At 68.1% G+C, this 14,365-nt stretch overlaps 3 protein-coding genes across 5 annotated transcripts; 1 reads left to right on the forward strand and 2 right to left on the reverse strand.

The window, feature by feature from the left end:
* Positions 1-76: 76 nt before the first annotated feature.
* C4H2orf81 (chromosome 4 C2orf81 homolog) lies at positions 77-2,449 on the reverse strand. Of its 2 annotated transcripts, XM_085059411.1 has the most exons (5): positions 2,351-2,449; positions 1,684-1,929; positions 1,381-1,599; positions 1,180-1,290; positions 77-1,039 (listed from the first exon to the last, which is right to left on the reverse strand). In XM_085059411.1, the coding sequence occupies exons 2-5, from the start codon at positions 1,924-1,926 to the stop codon at positions 305-307; spliced, it is 1,308 nt and encodes a 435-aa protein (XP_084915537.1). In that variant the 5' UTR covers positions 1,927-1,929; positions 2,351-2,449; the 3' UTR covers positions 77-304. The 2 variants fall into 2 exon arrangements, with proteins under 2 accessions (XP_084915537.1, XP_084915536.1); XM_085059410.1 differs by lacking the exon at positions 2,351-2,449 and having other exon boundaries at positions 1,684-2,248.
* WDR54 (WD repeat domain 54) lies at positions 2,354-7,170 on the forward strand. The gene is made up of 10 exons (XM_085059412.1): positions 2,354-2,465; positions 2,855-3,062; positions 3,629-3,691; positions 3,782-3,848; positions 4,317-4,373; positions 4,449-4,576; positions 5,437-5,537; positions 5,618-5,780; positions 5,953-6,027; positions 6,164-7,170. The coding sequence occupies exons 1-10, from the start codon at positions 2,446-2,448 to the stop codon at positions 6,293-6,295; spliced, it is 1,014 nt and encodes a 337-aa protein (XP_084915538.1). The 5' UTR covers positions 2,354-2,445; the 3' UTR covers positions 6,296-7,170.
* Positions 7,171-7,231: 61 nt separating this feature from the next.
* On the reverse strand, positions 7,232-13,743 carry LOC146438591 (rho-related BTB domain-containing protein 2-like). Of its 2 annotated transcripts, XM_085059402.1 has the most exons (9): positions 13,448-13,743; positions 13,079-13,182; positions 11,542-11,727; positions 10,089-10,894; positions 9,647-9,765; positions 9,232-9,382; positions 8,931-9,019; positions 8,736-8,841; positions 7,232-8,659 (listed from the first exon to the last, which is right to left on the reverse strand). In XM_085059402.1, the coding sequence occupies exons 1-9, from the start codon at positions 13,637-13,639 to the stop codon at positions 8,490-8,492; spliced, it is 1,923 nt and encodes a 640-aa protein (XP_084915528.1). In that variant the 5' UTR covers positions 13,640-13,743; the 3' UTR covers positions 7,232-8,489. The 2 variants fall into 2 exon arrangements, with proteins under 2 accessions (XP_084915528.1, XP_084915529.1); XM_085059403.1 differs by lacking the exon at positions 13,079-13,182 and having other exon boundaries at positions 13,448-13,586.
* Between the last annotated feature and the right edge of the window lie 622 nt (positions 13,744-14,365).

Below are 14,365 nucleotides of genomic sequence, written 5' to 3' on the forward strand. Positions count from 1 at the left end.
ATCCATGGGTGCGGCGCCCGGTGCTTCTGGCTCCGGTCCGGTGGGACGGCCGGGTCCCCGGCCGCGCGAGGAAAACTCATTTTAGGTTTCTTTATTTACTTCTATTTTCTTCAGCAGCACCGGTAAAGGGGCCCCGAGCTCCGGGAGCGCCGCGGGGAGCCGTGCCCGGTGTCAGCCCCGGCACTGGTGGAGGTGGGACACGGGGTCCCGAGGAGCCCCCAGGGACCCCCGGAGCCGGGACACTCCCCGGGAGGGGCAGCCGCCGGAGCTGCCTCATTCCCAGCGGGTTTTCCAGGTGCTTCTCTCAATTGCCGTACTCTAAGAGCCGGCACTCCGGGTAGGGCAGGATGGGTTTCATCTCCGGCTCAGCCTTCCTCGCTGCCTCATCCTCCTTCTGCACCGCGTCCTCCTGCCTGCCGCGCCCCGCCCTGCCCGGCCGCCGCCGCTCGCTGCCGCCCCAGCGCACGGTCACACCGGGCGCCAGCCGAGCCGAGGCCAGCCAGGGGTCACACAGCTGCGGCTCGATCTTGCGGGGCCGCGCGATTCCCGGGAGGACTTGCAGGGTCCGCACCACCGCTCGCCACAGCTGCGATGGTCTCAGCTTGGAGCCCCGGCCGCGCCAGTGGAAACGCGCCCGCTCGGGCTCGGCCGTCACGTCCACCACTTTCACCTCGGGCGTGACCCAGCGAGCGGCATTGCGGCGGGCACCCAGCCTGGGGACACCCGAGAAGGGGACACCCGTGGCGCGGGAGGGTCTGCGCGGCTGAATCAGGACCAGGCTGCCGGGGGAGGAGGGAAGCGTCGGCGGCACGTGGCCGCCGGCCTCTGCCGTGGCCCAGCGGGACCCCGGTGGTCCCTGCGCTGGGGGTTTCCAGGGTGCGGCCGAGAGCGGGGCCGGGCGGGGCTGGCGGAGCCGGGCGAGGCGCGGGTCCTTCTTTCGGGGCCGGACTGCGATGGGCGGCTCCGGGCTAGGGACCTGAGCTGGTAGAGCTTCGGCTGCTGCAGAGGGGTCCTGGCACGGCGGCTTCTCATCGGGCACCTGCCCGGACGGCAAAGGGGACGGTGTCGGGGTGCCCCATGGGATGACCCGATGTTGGTGACACCGGGTGTCCCATGGCCCCGGAGCTGCTGGGGCTCAGCCCGGGGGTCTCGGGCAAGGGTGGTCGGGGCACGTCTCACCTGGCCCGGGGGCAGAAGAGCACCCAGGATGGGAACAGCGTCGGGCACCTCGCCGGGACACACGGGGGGACCTCCAGCCTCAGTTGTCACAGGGAGGTCCTCGGACGGGACCTGGCCGGGGGGCAAAGGGGACCCAGTGTAGGTGACACCGCTTGTCCCACAGCCCGGGCGCGTTCCAGAGGGGAGCGGGGAACGTCTCACCTGTTCCGAGGACAGAGGGACATCCAGGACGGTGACAGCGCCCTGTGTACAGGAGTCCCAGGGGCAGGTTTGGGGCTCCTCATCCTCTCTCCAGATTGCGTCTCGCTCCGGATCCGAGTCTTCCCCGGGGTCCGGGTCCCCGTCGTCCCGCACCACGAACGGCCACTCAGCGACAAAAAGGATGCCGTCCCGCGCCCGCGACACCGTGAAGGGTGCCCGCTGCAGAGACAGCGCTGAGACCCCTGCCCGGAACTCCCAGCCCCCCGCAGATCTCCCCAAATCATGGTGGGGGGTGCCTCTCACCTGCCGTGCCAAGACCCTCTGTGCGCACTCGATCATCACCCGGTCCAAGAGCTCCTCCAGGATGGGCCCGGCGTCCAAGGGCTCGGGGACGTCCTGGGGCGGGGACTCCTCGGCCGGGGTGCGCCGGGGAGGGGTCCGGCCGGGGGTTTTGGGGGACTGGTGCTTGGAGTGCTGGGGCTGCCCTCGGACGGGCGTTCGCGACTTGTCCCATCTCGACTTGGGGCCGGCGCCGCGGGGTTTCATTTTCTGCGCGGGGACAGAGACCCTCACCGCTCTCACCGTCCGGGCGGAACCAGCCCAGTGCGCCCCAGTATAGACCAGTACACCCCCAGGCATCCCAGCGTGGCCCTTCAGCTCATCCCAGTACATCCCAGTGCATCTCAGTTCACCCCAGTATAGCCCAGTACATCTCAACCCATTTCACCTCGGCCCCTCAGCTCACCCCAGTATAGCCCAGTACAGCCCAGTACAGACCAGTACATCCCAACCCACCTCAGCATGGCCCCCCAGCTCACCCCAGTATTCACCAGTATACCCCAGTATATCTCAGTACACCCCAGCTCCCCACACCCACACCCCCCAGCTCCTCCCAGCCCCCCCCGGCCCCCTTTCCCCGCATTTGCCCGCCCCCAGTTCCCCCAGTCCCGCCCAGTTCCCCCGCTCCCACCTCGGCCCTCCCGCCCCTTTGGCGTCTCCGTCTCCACGGTAACGTGACGTGATCACCGCGCGTCGCCCTGCGTCATCACGCCGCGACGCGTCTCCATGGCGGCAGCGAGCACTGGGTGAGCGGGGAGGGGGAAAGGAGAAACTGGGGGGAAGTGGAGGGTGTTGGGCGGGAATCGGGGTCAGGGAGGGTGGGACGGGCAGGGCAGGGGGTTCGGGAAGGGGCCTGGGAGGGCGGGGGGCCTGGGAGGTGGGGCTAGGGTGGGAAAACCTTGGGCCGGGGGGCAGGGGGGGCCCTGGTAGGGAAGGGGGATGGATCTGCCCTCAGTCCCCCGGAGCTCTCCGGACCCCCTTGGAGCTTCCCCCGGCTCCCTGGATCTACCCCTTCCCGTTTGGATCCATCCCTGGACCCACATCAGCCCCTTGGATGCACCCCTGGCTCCCCCCGGGTCTGCCCCCAGTGCCCCTCGGGACCCACCCCAGCCCCGGGCTCGGTGTGACCCCTCAGGCCGTACCGCCGGGAGCGCACCCTGGCCCTGCGGAGCAGCAGCTCGGCGCTCTACAACAACCTGGCCGTGCTGTGCCCTCCCGCCCGGCCCCCTGCCTTCGGCACCGTGCACGGCACCACCCTCAGCCTGCTGAGCAGCGAGGGGCCAACCCGGCAACTGCAGGCCCGCGGAGGGGGCTCGGCCCTCAGCACCCCTCTGCTCACACAGGTGAGGGACAGGGAGCACGGGGAAAGCCCTGTCTGAATCGTCCTGGCACTGGGCAAGGGGTGGGACACAGCCCTGGCACTGGGGTGGCCGTGTCACAGCTCTGTCGCCCTCCTGTCACCAAAATAGGGCGGGGGGGGCCCGGGATCCTGCAGTGCCAAGATTGTGGGGAGAGAGAAGCAGCCACTTGAGGGGTTTTTGGGACTCTGTGGGGGTCCCCGAGGCCAGCAGGGACTCACCTGTGGGAACACCTAACGCACTTGGGGCAGGGGGTCTGCGGCCAGGCCCTTCCCCAGGATGGGAGTTGGGGGACCCTGCCTCAGGAGGAGAGTGGGAGACTCCAGGAGGAGTTTTGGGGACTTCCAGGAGGAGGATGAGGGGGAGTCCTGCTCCAGGAGGAGGGTTTTGTGGGGCTCCAGGGGGAGGATTTGGGGAAATCCAGGAGGGGGATTTGGGAGGCTCTAGCGGGGCAGGGGGTCTCCAGCAGGAAAGTTTGTGGCTCCTGCCCCAGGAGGGGGCTGTGGGGTCCTGCCTGTGCCCCCCACTCCTGCCCTGCTCCGTCCCCCCAGGCTGCATGGTGCGCTCTTCCATCCCGGGTGCTGCTGGTGCTCACATCCCAGCGTGGTGTCCAGGTGAGGTTTGGGAGGCTTTGGGGGTCCCAGGGGTCTTGCTGCCCCCCTGTCACCCCCCCCAGAGTTTCCCACCCTGTTCCCCCATCGCAGATGTACGATTCTGACGGCTCCACCATGGTGTTCTGGCACGCGCTGGACGTCCCAGAGCACCCAGCAGGTGAATCCCTCAGACACCCCTGAATCCCCCCAAGTGCCACATCCACAGGGCTCTTAAATCCCCCCAAGGAAAGGGACTCCACCACTGCCAGGGCTGGACAGCCCTTTCCAGGAAGGGATTTTCCCAATATCCAACCTAAACCTCCCCTGGCACAACTTGAGGCCGTTTCCTCTTGCCCTGTTGTTCCCTGGGAGCACAGCCTGACCCCCCTAGCTGTCCTCTCCTGTCAGCAGTTATGCAGAGCCACAAGGTCCCCCTGATCCCCCTTTTCTCCAGACTGAGCTCCTTTCCCAGCTCCCTCAGCCAATCCTGGTTCTCCAGCCCCTTCCCAGCTCCTTTCCTGGAGAGCAGCACCTCAGTGTCTTACTGTGACAGGCCCAACCCTGCACCAGGATTGGGGTGTGACCCCGGTGCCTGTCACAGGGGTTGATTCCTGCCCAAGGGTGACACAAACCTGTTCCCTTCCAGCACATTCTGTGTTTGCCCGAGGCATCGCTGCAGCCGGCGGCCGCTTCATCTGCGTGGGTGAGCCTGGCCCGGGGTGTGGGAAGGGTGGTGGCCCTAGGGTGGCCCGGCCCTGCTGACCCCCTGACCCCACAGGGACATCCTCTGGGACCGTGCTGGTGTTTGACATTCCCCCAAAAGGGACCAACGTGACGCTGAGCGAGATCCTGGAGCAGCACCGTGATCCCATCACTGACATCGCAGCCGAGCAGGGCCAGGCCCCGGTATGGAGGGACGGTGGGTGGGGAACACCCTAAATCCCATTGATCCCACTCCTTGCCACAGGCAGGGACACATTCCACTATCCCAGGTTGCTCCAAGGTCAGTTCAACCTGGCCTTGGACACTTCCAGGGATCCAGGGGCAGCCACAGCTTCTCTGGGTAATCCATGCCAGGGCCTCACCACCCTCACAGGAAGGATTTCTTCCCAAAATCCCACCCAAACCTCCCCTTTTCCATGGGGAAGCCATTCCCCCTAGTCCTGTCACTCTGTCCCTTGTCCCAGCTTCGTCCCAGCTCTCCTGAAACCTCCTTAGGCACTGGATGCTCACAGGGCAGGTCCCTGCAGACTCACCAGCCGTTTCCTCCCACTCAGCACTTTCCCTGATGAGTCACTGAACTTTCCTTGCTCTGGGTTCCCCAAGGAATTCATCCCCCGGAACCCGTTCCCAAGCTGCTATGTCACCGTGGGGACACGGAGCTGTTGTGTCACCTCCCACTGCTGCCGTCACCGTCCCCTCACACACCCCCCTGGACTTTGCTCCATGAGTGCCAAGAGTTCCCAGGGCTGCTGTGGGAGATTCCCAGGGCCGGGAGGAGCCGGGAATCCTCGGAGAGGGAGGGGTGCCCTGATCCTTCCTCGAAATCCACCCTCGGTGTGGCGGCGCCGGCAAACACGGACGTGTTCCAACGGAGCCACCCGTGGGCGCTGCCAGCCCTGCTCCAGCCAGGATCTGTCAGCACTTCAGGAGCTGTGTCAGCTTGTCCTTGTGCCCGTGGGGCAGCCCCGCAGCCAGGGCAGTGCCAGTGTCCATCCCAGAGCTGGGGACATTGCCCCGTGCCCCTGAGCCACCTCTCCCCACAGGACGGGGCTGGGGACCTGGTGACAGCCGATGACTCCGGGACACTCTGCCTGTGGAACACCGACGAGGAGTTCACCCTGCTCGGAAAGATCCCGGGAGCTGGGTGAGCCCCACGGGTCCTGTAGGGTGTTGGACACCAGGGAGGGACACCCTAGAGGTGGTGACACGTGCCCTTGTCACCAGCTCCACCTGCTCCTCGGTGACACTGTGGAACGGGATCGTGGCCGCGGGCTACGGGAACGGGCAGATCCGGCTGTGGGAAGCGGGATCGGGGCGGATCCGTGCCCAGGTCAGCGCCCATGCCCGCTGGATCTACGCGCTCGACCTGGCACCGCTCACGGGCAAGGTACGGAGGGGACAGGGGGTCCCACCAGGTGTCACACCTGGAATCACACCCAGCATCCCAAACTGACATCCTGCCCAATAGCCCAACCTGCATTCCCACCCCAATATCCCACCCTGCCCTGTGGCACTGCCATCCTCATGGTGTCCCCATAGTCCCTCTGTTCCTCTCACAGCTGCTGTCAGGCGCAGAGGATTCCTTTGTCCACGTCTGGAAGCTCAGCAGGAACCCAGAAACAAATGACATCGAGGTGAGTCCAGGCCTGGGACAAAGACATGGCACTTGGAGCCACGGCTGCTCCATGGGGCCTGGGGACCTGGGGCAGGGGTGTGGCACTTGGAGCTGTGGCTGCCACGTGGATCTCAGCATTCCGTATGGATCCGCAGATCCAGCACTGCCACTCCGAGTGCGTGACGGACACGCAGGTTTGTGGCGCCCGGTTCTGTGACCCTGCCGGGGACACCTTCGCTGTCACCGGGTACGACCTGAGCGAGATCCTCTGCTATGGCCTAGCCTGAGCTGGGAGCGCCAGGAACGTCAGGAACACCGGGAATGCCGGGATGCTCCGGTAGCACCGCTGTGGGCGAGGGGTGAGCACAGCCCCCCTGCAGCTCCTCCGGGATGTGTGGGGGGAGCTGGGCCAGGATCTCCCCCTGCCCAAAGCCCTCCTGAGGGCTGGGAGCTGCTCTGGCTCCACCACCCTGAGGGGATCCTCCCATGGCTCCCACCAGCTTCGGGATCCTCCCGCGGCTTCCCTCCCACCCTTCCCGGAGGGTGGCGTGGCTGGGAACAGACCCGGCTCAGACGGGAGGATCCCGGGAAACCTGTGCTACCTGCTGCTCCGGCCGGGAGAGCCCCGAGCCCAGCCCAGCAGCCCGGGGTGCAGCACCCGACAGCCACGGGTACTGGGGAGGGGAAAAAGGGGAAGGGAGGGTAGAAGGACATGGGGGATCTGCGAGTTCCTGCACCCCAAACCCTGCCAGGACCCCAAATCCCTGTGGGATGCTGCAGTCCCATGGCAACTGGCCAGATGTTTGGGGCCCCAGCTGTGCTCCGGGGCTGGAAACAGCAGCAGCAGCTGCAGCAGGACCCCAGGGACGTCCCCAGGTCCTCTCCAGCCCCCCCGAACTGCCCCTGACCCCCCTGGCCCCGGCGACGGAGCTGACATGACCCAGGCTCCGCTCCCAGGGCCCTGCGAGGCTGGGAGGTGGGGAATGGGGGACCCAGCCCTGGAGCTGAGCTGGGGGACAGGCCCTGAGGAGGGGGAAGCCCGCAGCCCCTCCTGCCATGCCAGAGATCTGCCCCATCCATTTATGTCCCTTAATGTCCCCACTTGTGTTCCCCCCACCTCCATGTGCTCTGTACCCCCCCAGTAAATACACCCAAATGAAGACGCCCCCATGTCCCTCCTTCCTCCCACGTGCAGAGTTCGGGGGTGCCCAGCAGAGTCAGGCTCCGTTACAAAAAGCTTTAATAAAGGTTAAAACAGCCGCTGCTGAGGTGGGGGGGCCCCGCTCCGGGCCGGGTGGGGCCCCGAGGCCAGGGGGGGCCGCTGTGCTCCTGGGGTAAAAAAGTGTAAAAATGGTTGTGCAGTTCAGCCCGGGGGCGGGGATGGTGCCCCCCACCCTTGCTCCGGTGGGGGGGACACAGCCCGGGGACAGGGACAATGCCACCCCCCGCCCCGGGACAGGGACAATGATCCCCCCGGGACACAGCCCGGGGCCGGGGGGCCCGTCCAAGGCACAGAGATGAGCCGGGGGCTCTCGAAGCCACACAAGCACCCAGGGACCACCCCCCCACCCGCACCCACCCCCACCCACCCCACCCTGCTCACAGCTTGGCCCCCCCCACCCCACGGGGGGAGAAAATACAGCACCAGAGAGCCCTACGGGGGTGGGGACCCCCCAAAAAAGAAAGAGGGAGCGGCAGAACCCCCACTCCCTGCACACCCCCAGCCCCAAATACTGCTCGGTCAGAGGTAGCACCAGCGTTGGCCGGGGCGGGGGGGCCCTGCCGGGGGGAGGGGGCTCAGCACGGCCCCCCCACCGGGGAAAGGCACGGTGGGACGGGGGAGCTGCGACCCGGCAGAGCCTGTAAACAGCCGGGGTGGGGGGTAAACAAGCCCTTGGAGGACCCCCAGCCCGGCCAAGCCCCCTGGCTCAGTGATGGGGGGGGGGTCTCAGGGCCGAGAGCCACAGCCCAGGGTGGGGGTCCCGGGGCCCAGCTCCCTGGCTCAGCATGGGGACCCCTGGGCACAGCCCCCCAGCCCAGGGTGGGGGTCCTGAGCCTGAGCCCCTCGGCCCAGCACAGGAACCCCCAGCCCTGCATGGGAGCCCTGGGCCCGAGCCCCCCACTCAACACGGGGACCCTCAGCCCAGCCAAGCCCCCCAGCCCTTTATGAAAGCCCCAGGCCCAAGCCCCTCACTCAGCACGGGGACTCCCAGCCCAGCTGAGCCCCCCAGCCAAGTGTGGGGGTCCCGGGCATGAGCTCCTCTGCTCAGCATGGGAAGCCCAGGCCTAAGCCCCCCAGACCAGCACAGGGACCCCCAGCCCAGCCAAGCCCCCCAGCCCCAAACCCCCCATTCACCACAGGGACTCCCACCCTAGCTGAGCCCCCTAGCCCAACTTGGGGATCCCGGGGCCCAAACCCCTGTCCAGCACAGGGACCCCCAGCCCAGCCCCACGCGGGGGTGCCCTTCCCGAGCCCCCCACTCAGGACACGGGGGGCGAGGGCCGCCAGAAGCACCACTTGCTGCGGGGGTGCTGCTTGCGCTGCAGCTGCTCCTCTCGCTCCCGCTCCTTCTTGGAGCGCAGGTACAGATCCTCCTCCTTCAGGTACCACACCGGGGGCCAGCGGTGCCGCTCGAAGTGCGCCTGGTTCTCTGCGGGGACATCCCGGGGCTCAGGGCACGGCGGGGACCCCCGACCCGAGCCCCCCGCGCCGCGCCCACCCCGTACCTGGGGACATGAACTTCATCTCGCGGGGGAAGCGCCGGCAGACGCGGTTGTAGTTGGTGCAGATGTAATGCAGGCACCACGCGGCCAGTTGCCGGGCGTTGTGGAACTGGGAGGGGGGATTTGGGGGGTCACCCCACTACCTGGGGGTCTCAGTGCCCCCTCCCCGGGGTCTCCGTGCCCCGCAGCCCCCCGTACCTGCGTCATCTCCAGGTAGATGATGACCTGCTCGTCGATCTCCACGCGCTGCATGAAAGCTCGGAGCAGCTCGTCCACAGCGTATTGCTCTGGGAGAGGGAGGGGGAATGGGGGGCCAGGGGGGTCACACACCGGGGACGCGCCCCCCGGGGAGAGCCGGGCCCCCCCGCGCTTACATAAGGACAGTGAATGACACACGGGGACGATCGATCTGTCCCCGCGGCACCGGCAGGGTATTGGCAGGTGACGTCAGGGCGCCACGGGGGGGGCTCGGGGGGTCCGGGGAGCGGGGGGGTCTCACCGGTGAGCGCCTGCAGCCGCGGCAAGCACAGCCGGTCCGTGAGGATGAGCAGCTCCATGGCGTCCAGGTCGGGCGTGGGGGTGAAGACCCCCGTGTAGAGGAAGTCGAGCACGGCACGGAGGCAGGCACAGTTGGTGCCCGGCAGGGACACCTGGGAGACCGGGGGGTTTGGGGGGCTCAGAGCCACCCCCGGAGAGGCTGGGGGAAGGGGGGGACCCTGCTGGCAGTGCCTGAGCTGGCACAGCACCCCCAGCCCTGGAAGAGACCCCACAATCCAGCACATCTCCCCTGACCCAGCAAGAGGGAGGCAGGACCCACCCGTCCCTGGGCCAGGGGGTCCAAGCAGCCCCCAGCCAAAGATGCCCACCCTGCCCCACAGAGCCAGCAGATCCCCTCTAGCCCCCTTGACCCTCACCTCGTCGGCGTAGCTCTCGCGGAAGCCCCCCCGGAACATGGCCCTCATCCAGTCGCAGCCGGCGATGAGCAGCGGTTTGTGCGCCGGCACCGCCCCGTCATCCACACGGAACACCACGTCTGGGGACAGGGGACAGCTCAGAGGGGGAGAGTGACCACTCAGATACCCCTGCATGGGGACAGCCATCCCTCTGTCATGGGCACGAGCACCCCTTGGCCACCACAGCCCAGAACTGTCACTGCAGGCCCCCCCAGCAGCCTGTGCCATGACTGACTGGGACAGTGTCTCCAGGACCCCAGACCCCAAAAACCTCAGCAGCACGAGGAGGACCAGGGTGACTGTAGCCCTGTGACCACACCAGCACCACAAGAAGGGGACACCCTCTGGAGGGGACAGTGGTGACACCCCCATCCTCACAGCCTCCCATCCACACCCCCCATACCTGCAAAGACGCCCTTGGCCAGGCACTCCTTGACGCGGTTGGCGCGGCGCACGTGGAAGGCCTTGGTGATCTCCTGGTTCATGAAGCTCTCCTGGTTGAGCTCGTTGGCCACCATCATGCGCAGGTCGAACACCTCCAGCAGCTCGGCCACGGCGCCCACCTGCCGCAGGTCACCGTGGGGCCTCTCCAGCTTCCCGGTGTACAAATACTCCAGCACGGCACGGAGCGGCTCCGCCCGCACGCCCCGGTCCATGGCCACCACCGCCATCCGCCGCTCCCGACCCGCCACCGGGTCAGCCACCAGCTCCCAGCGCAGGCTCAGGAAGCCACGGCCCCACGATGACAGGTCACGGGCCACCCCGTCCCCCTCGCTGGGGGTCCCAGGCGGCTCCTCCAGTGTGAAGAGGTCGTAGAAACGGGAGCAGGCGGTGGCCAGGTAGATGCGGTGGGCGAAGACGCGGTGGCCGCCCTGCAGCTGGAAGACGACGTCGGCGCAGAGCGGGGCCTGGAACAGCGCGGCCGGGCCGCCCCCCAGGCCGGGGGGAGCGTCGGGCACCTGGATGAGGGGCGGGGGGGGCTTGGGGGGCAGGAAGGGCGCCTGCAGCAGCGGGCGCTGCATCTTGCGCAGGTGGGACTTCCAGAACTGCAGGTGGCGGCGTGACACGAGCGCGGCGCGGATGGCGTTGTCAAACACGTCCTTCACCCCAAACTGGGCCACCACGCTGGTCTCGTAGTACGGCACCCCCAGCTCCTGGGCCACCTCGTGTCCCCGCTCTGGTGGCAGGATGTCCGAGGGCTTGATGGGCCTGGGGAGTATGGACAGGGCAGGGGGCTGGGGAGGCTGGGGTGGTGGTGGTTCCCAGGCATCATCCCAGGGGCTGCTGAGGGGCTGTGCTTGATGGCCCTGGAGGGGACAGGGGTGGATTGAGGGGCTGGTGGGGATAGGGAGGGGGGCTTGGGGTCCTTCCTCATCCCAGGGAGTGCTGTGGTGCCTGGGCTTGATGGGCCTGGGGAGGACAGGGAAGGAGTGAGGGGTGCTGGGGGGCTGGAAAGCATGTCCAGGTCAGCCCTTCCTCATTCCAAGGATGCTGAGATGTCTCATCCTCATCCCATGGGGTGCTGGGAAGGGTGTTAAGGGTGGCTCCTCCTTATCCTAGGTGGGCCAGGGGGAGCTGGAGGGGAGATCCCAATGCTCAGATGCTGAGAGGGGCAGAGGTTCTACCCAATAAGTGCTGTCAGAGAACTCTGACCCAGGCAGGACCCCCACCCTGCAGGGTCGGCGATGGGGGTGGGATGACACACCCTAACCTGGTGGTGGCAAAAATGGGGGTCCCCATGGCAACAGAGGGAGGGGTCCCCATTCTCATGGGACTGGGGGGTTCCATCCCCACAGTGAGAGATTGTGGGGGTCCCTGTCCCCATGGAGGTGGGGGGTGACACTTTTGGGGCTCACTTGGCCAGCGGCCGGCGGGCGCGGTTGACAGCGTCCAGGTCGGCGTAGCGCAGGTCCAGCTGGCAGCCCACGAGCACAATGGGGGTCCGGGGGCAGAAGTGCTTGATCTCGGGGTACCACATGGTCTTCACGTGCCGCAGCGAGTTGGGGTTCGCCAGCGAGAAGCACAGCACCACCACGTCCGACCTGGGGGCGGGAGGGGAGAGCAGCGCTGCCCTGGTGCCACCCACTGTCACCCCGCGGCCCCAGACACCCCCTGCTCAGGGCGGCACCCAAGTCCTCTCCTCCGTCCCGGGAAACCTCTCACTGCCCCCAGCCTGGGACCCCCCAGGAGCCTCAGGACCCCCTGAGAGCCCCCCAGGCCCCTGGGAGCCGCACAACCCCTGGGAACTCCGTGACCCCCGGGAGCCCCATGACAGGGTGAGGGACAGGGACCGGACGGGACCTGGCTTTGGATCACCACCATCAGCCAAGTCATGCCCCAGCTTGGGTGGGCACCGTGGTGGTCCCAGCCCCTGAACAGCCACAGAGGGTCCAGTGGGGTATGACAGGATGAGTGCCAAGCCCCAGCGCCAGGGACAGACCGTGCCCGCTGTCCCCAGCCCCGTCCCTGCGGCCACCATGGGGCGGCCACTGCCATCCCAGCGCTGGCAGGGGGAGTGTAAAGTGCCAGCGGACATGGGGGGACGCCAGGGGACACAGGGCGTGTGCCAGGGGACACAGAGTGGGTGCCAGCACCCCCAAGTTCCCAGAGCAGCCGCGTGGCCCCGGGCCTGGGTTGTTTTTAGTCCGGGACGGGACGGGACGTGACCGGGAGGCGCCGCTGGAGCCGGGCCCGTGTCCCAGACCAAGATAGCCGCCACCGGCCCCCCCGGGGCCCCCGGCCAGCCCCGGGGCCACCGCGGCCGATGGGGACCCGGCCCCCCCTGTTCTCCCAGCCCCGGGGGGGTTCCCACCCGGCGGGCCCCCGCCGTGCCGCGGGGAGATTAGAGGTACCGCGGGGCTGGCGCGGGGCGGCGGCGATAAGAGCCCGGACGTGCCGGCGGCCACGGGGGCAGGCTGTTTACAACCGGGGGACCAGGGGAGGTCCGGGGGCTCCTTCTGCGGCCAGGCCAGCGCCCCCGGGCAAGGCTCCCGCACCACAACAGTCCCCCGGGAGCCACCTCCCACCCACCGCTCCGGGGGGGCCACGAGCAGCCGGGGTCCCTGCTAGGGGCGGGGGCTTCGGGGGGGCGCAGTGTTGGGGTCAGGGTGCCCCCAGAGCTGTCCCCGGCCGGAGATGAGGGCAGTCCCGCCCCTCCCCGAGGGTTTGGGGTGCCAGAGCTGCTGTCTGGATGCTGGCAGGAGCCCAAGGGGCTCCTTTGGCTCTCTACGTCCCGGGATGGGCAGGGCTTGGGGTCGGGGTGCTGGTGGTGGGGGTTGGGCTGCTGATGGTGGGAGTTGGGGTGGCAATCGGGGTCGCAGGGGTGGCGGTGGCGGCGATCAGGGCGATGGTGGCGGTAGGGGTTGGGGTGCCAGCGGCGGGTCGCTGTCACACCTGCCATAGGCGAAACGCCGGTCCTTGTGATGGTCCCCGAAGGTGTCCCAGAGGCGCAGGGAGACGCTGACCTCGTCCACCACATCCCGGGAGCGCTCCAGCACCTGCCGGCACCGGGAATGGCACCGGCAACGGCACCATCACCGACCGCCCTGCTCGGTACCACCCCGGCGCACCCCCGCTACCCCCTCCCGGTTTCCTTCTCGGTGTCCCTTCTGGTACCGGGTGCCCCCGGGTGCTCGGTACCCCCTGTTGTTCCCCCCACCCACCCCGGTGTTCCTCAGCGCTCGGCGATGCCCGGTGCCCGCCGTCCCCCGGTAACCCCCCTCCCGCTGTCCGGCAGTGCCCGGCGGTGTCCCCCGCCCTCACCTCCTGGCAGACGCGGTACTGGTCGATGGCCCACACGGTGGGCACGTGCGTGGCCAGCAGCCGGTACTGGCTCAGCGTGGCGTTGCAGGCGCGGGCGCAGATCAGCCGCGTCTTGCCCACCGCGTTGTCGCCCACCACGACGCACTTGATGGTCTCGACGTTGGGCCGCTCATAGTCCACGTCGGGGTCCATGAGGGCGCGGGGGGCCCCGGGCAGCGGAGCGACCCCGCTCAGCGCCCCCCGCCCGGACCCGAACCCGAGCCCGAGCCCGGCCCGTTACCGACTCCCGCCCCGCCCTCCCCGCCCCTCCCGGCCCCGCAGCCAATCAGCGCGCGCCGCCGCGGCACGCCCCTCCCCGCCCTTCCCCGCCCCGCCAATCCCGCGCGGCACCGCCCGTCGGGCCACGCCCCCCGCCGCCCCGCCCCGCGCGCGGACAAAGGAGCGCCGCCAGGGGGCGCCGCGCCGCCACGTGACGGCTCTGCCCCCTCCGGGCCACGCCCACCCTGCCGGCAATGACCACGCCCATGTGGGCGGGGCAACAGCACACGCCCCTGTGAGGTCCGTGGTCACGCCCCCAATGAAGCCCCGCCCACAAGAGGGGGGCGCCGGGGGGCCGAGGTCGCGACAGCGGCGACACCAGTGACATCAGCGACACCAGCGACACCAGCGACACCAATGACACCAGTGGCACCAGTGACACCAGTGTCATCAGCATCATCAGTGACACCAGTGGCACCGGTGACATGAGTGGCATATGCCAGTGAAACCAGTGGTACCAGTAACCTCGGTGGCACCAGTAAGACCGGTGACACCAGTTACACCAGCAAAACCAGTGACAGCTGTGACAGCAGTGACACCAGTAAAACCAGTGACACCAGTAACAGTGACACCAGTAGAAAGTACCACAAGTGACACCAG

The sequence above is a fragment of the Lichenostomus cassidix genome, chromosome 4, assembly GCF_008360975.1.
Source record: "Lichenostomus cassidix isolate B80296 chromosome 4, HeHo_3.0, whole genome shotgun sequence".
Taxonomy (NCBI): Eukaryota; Metazoa; Chordata; class Aves; order Passeriformes; family Meliphagidae; genus Lichenostomus; species Lichenostomus cassidix.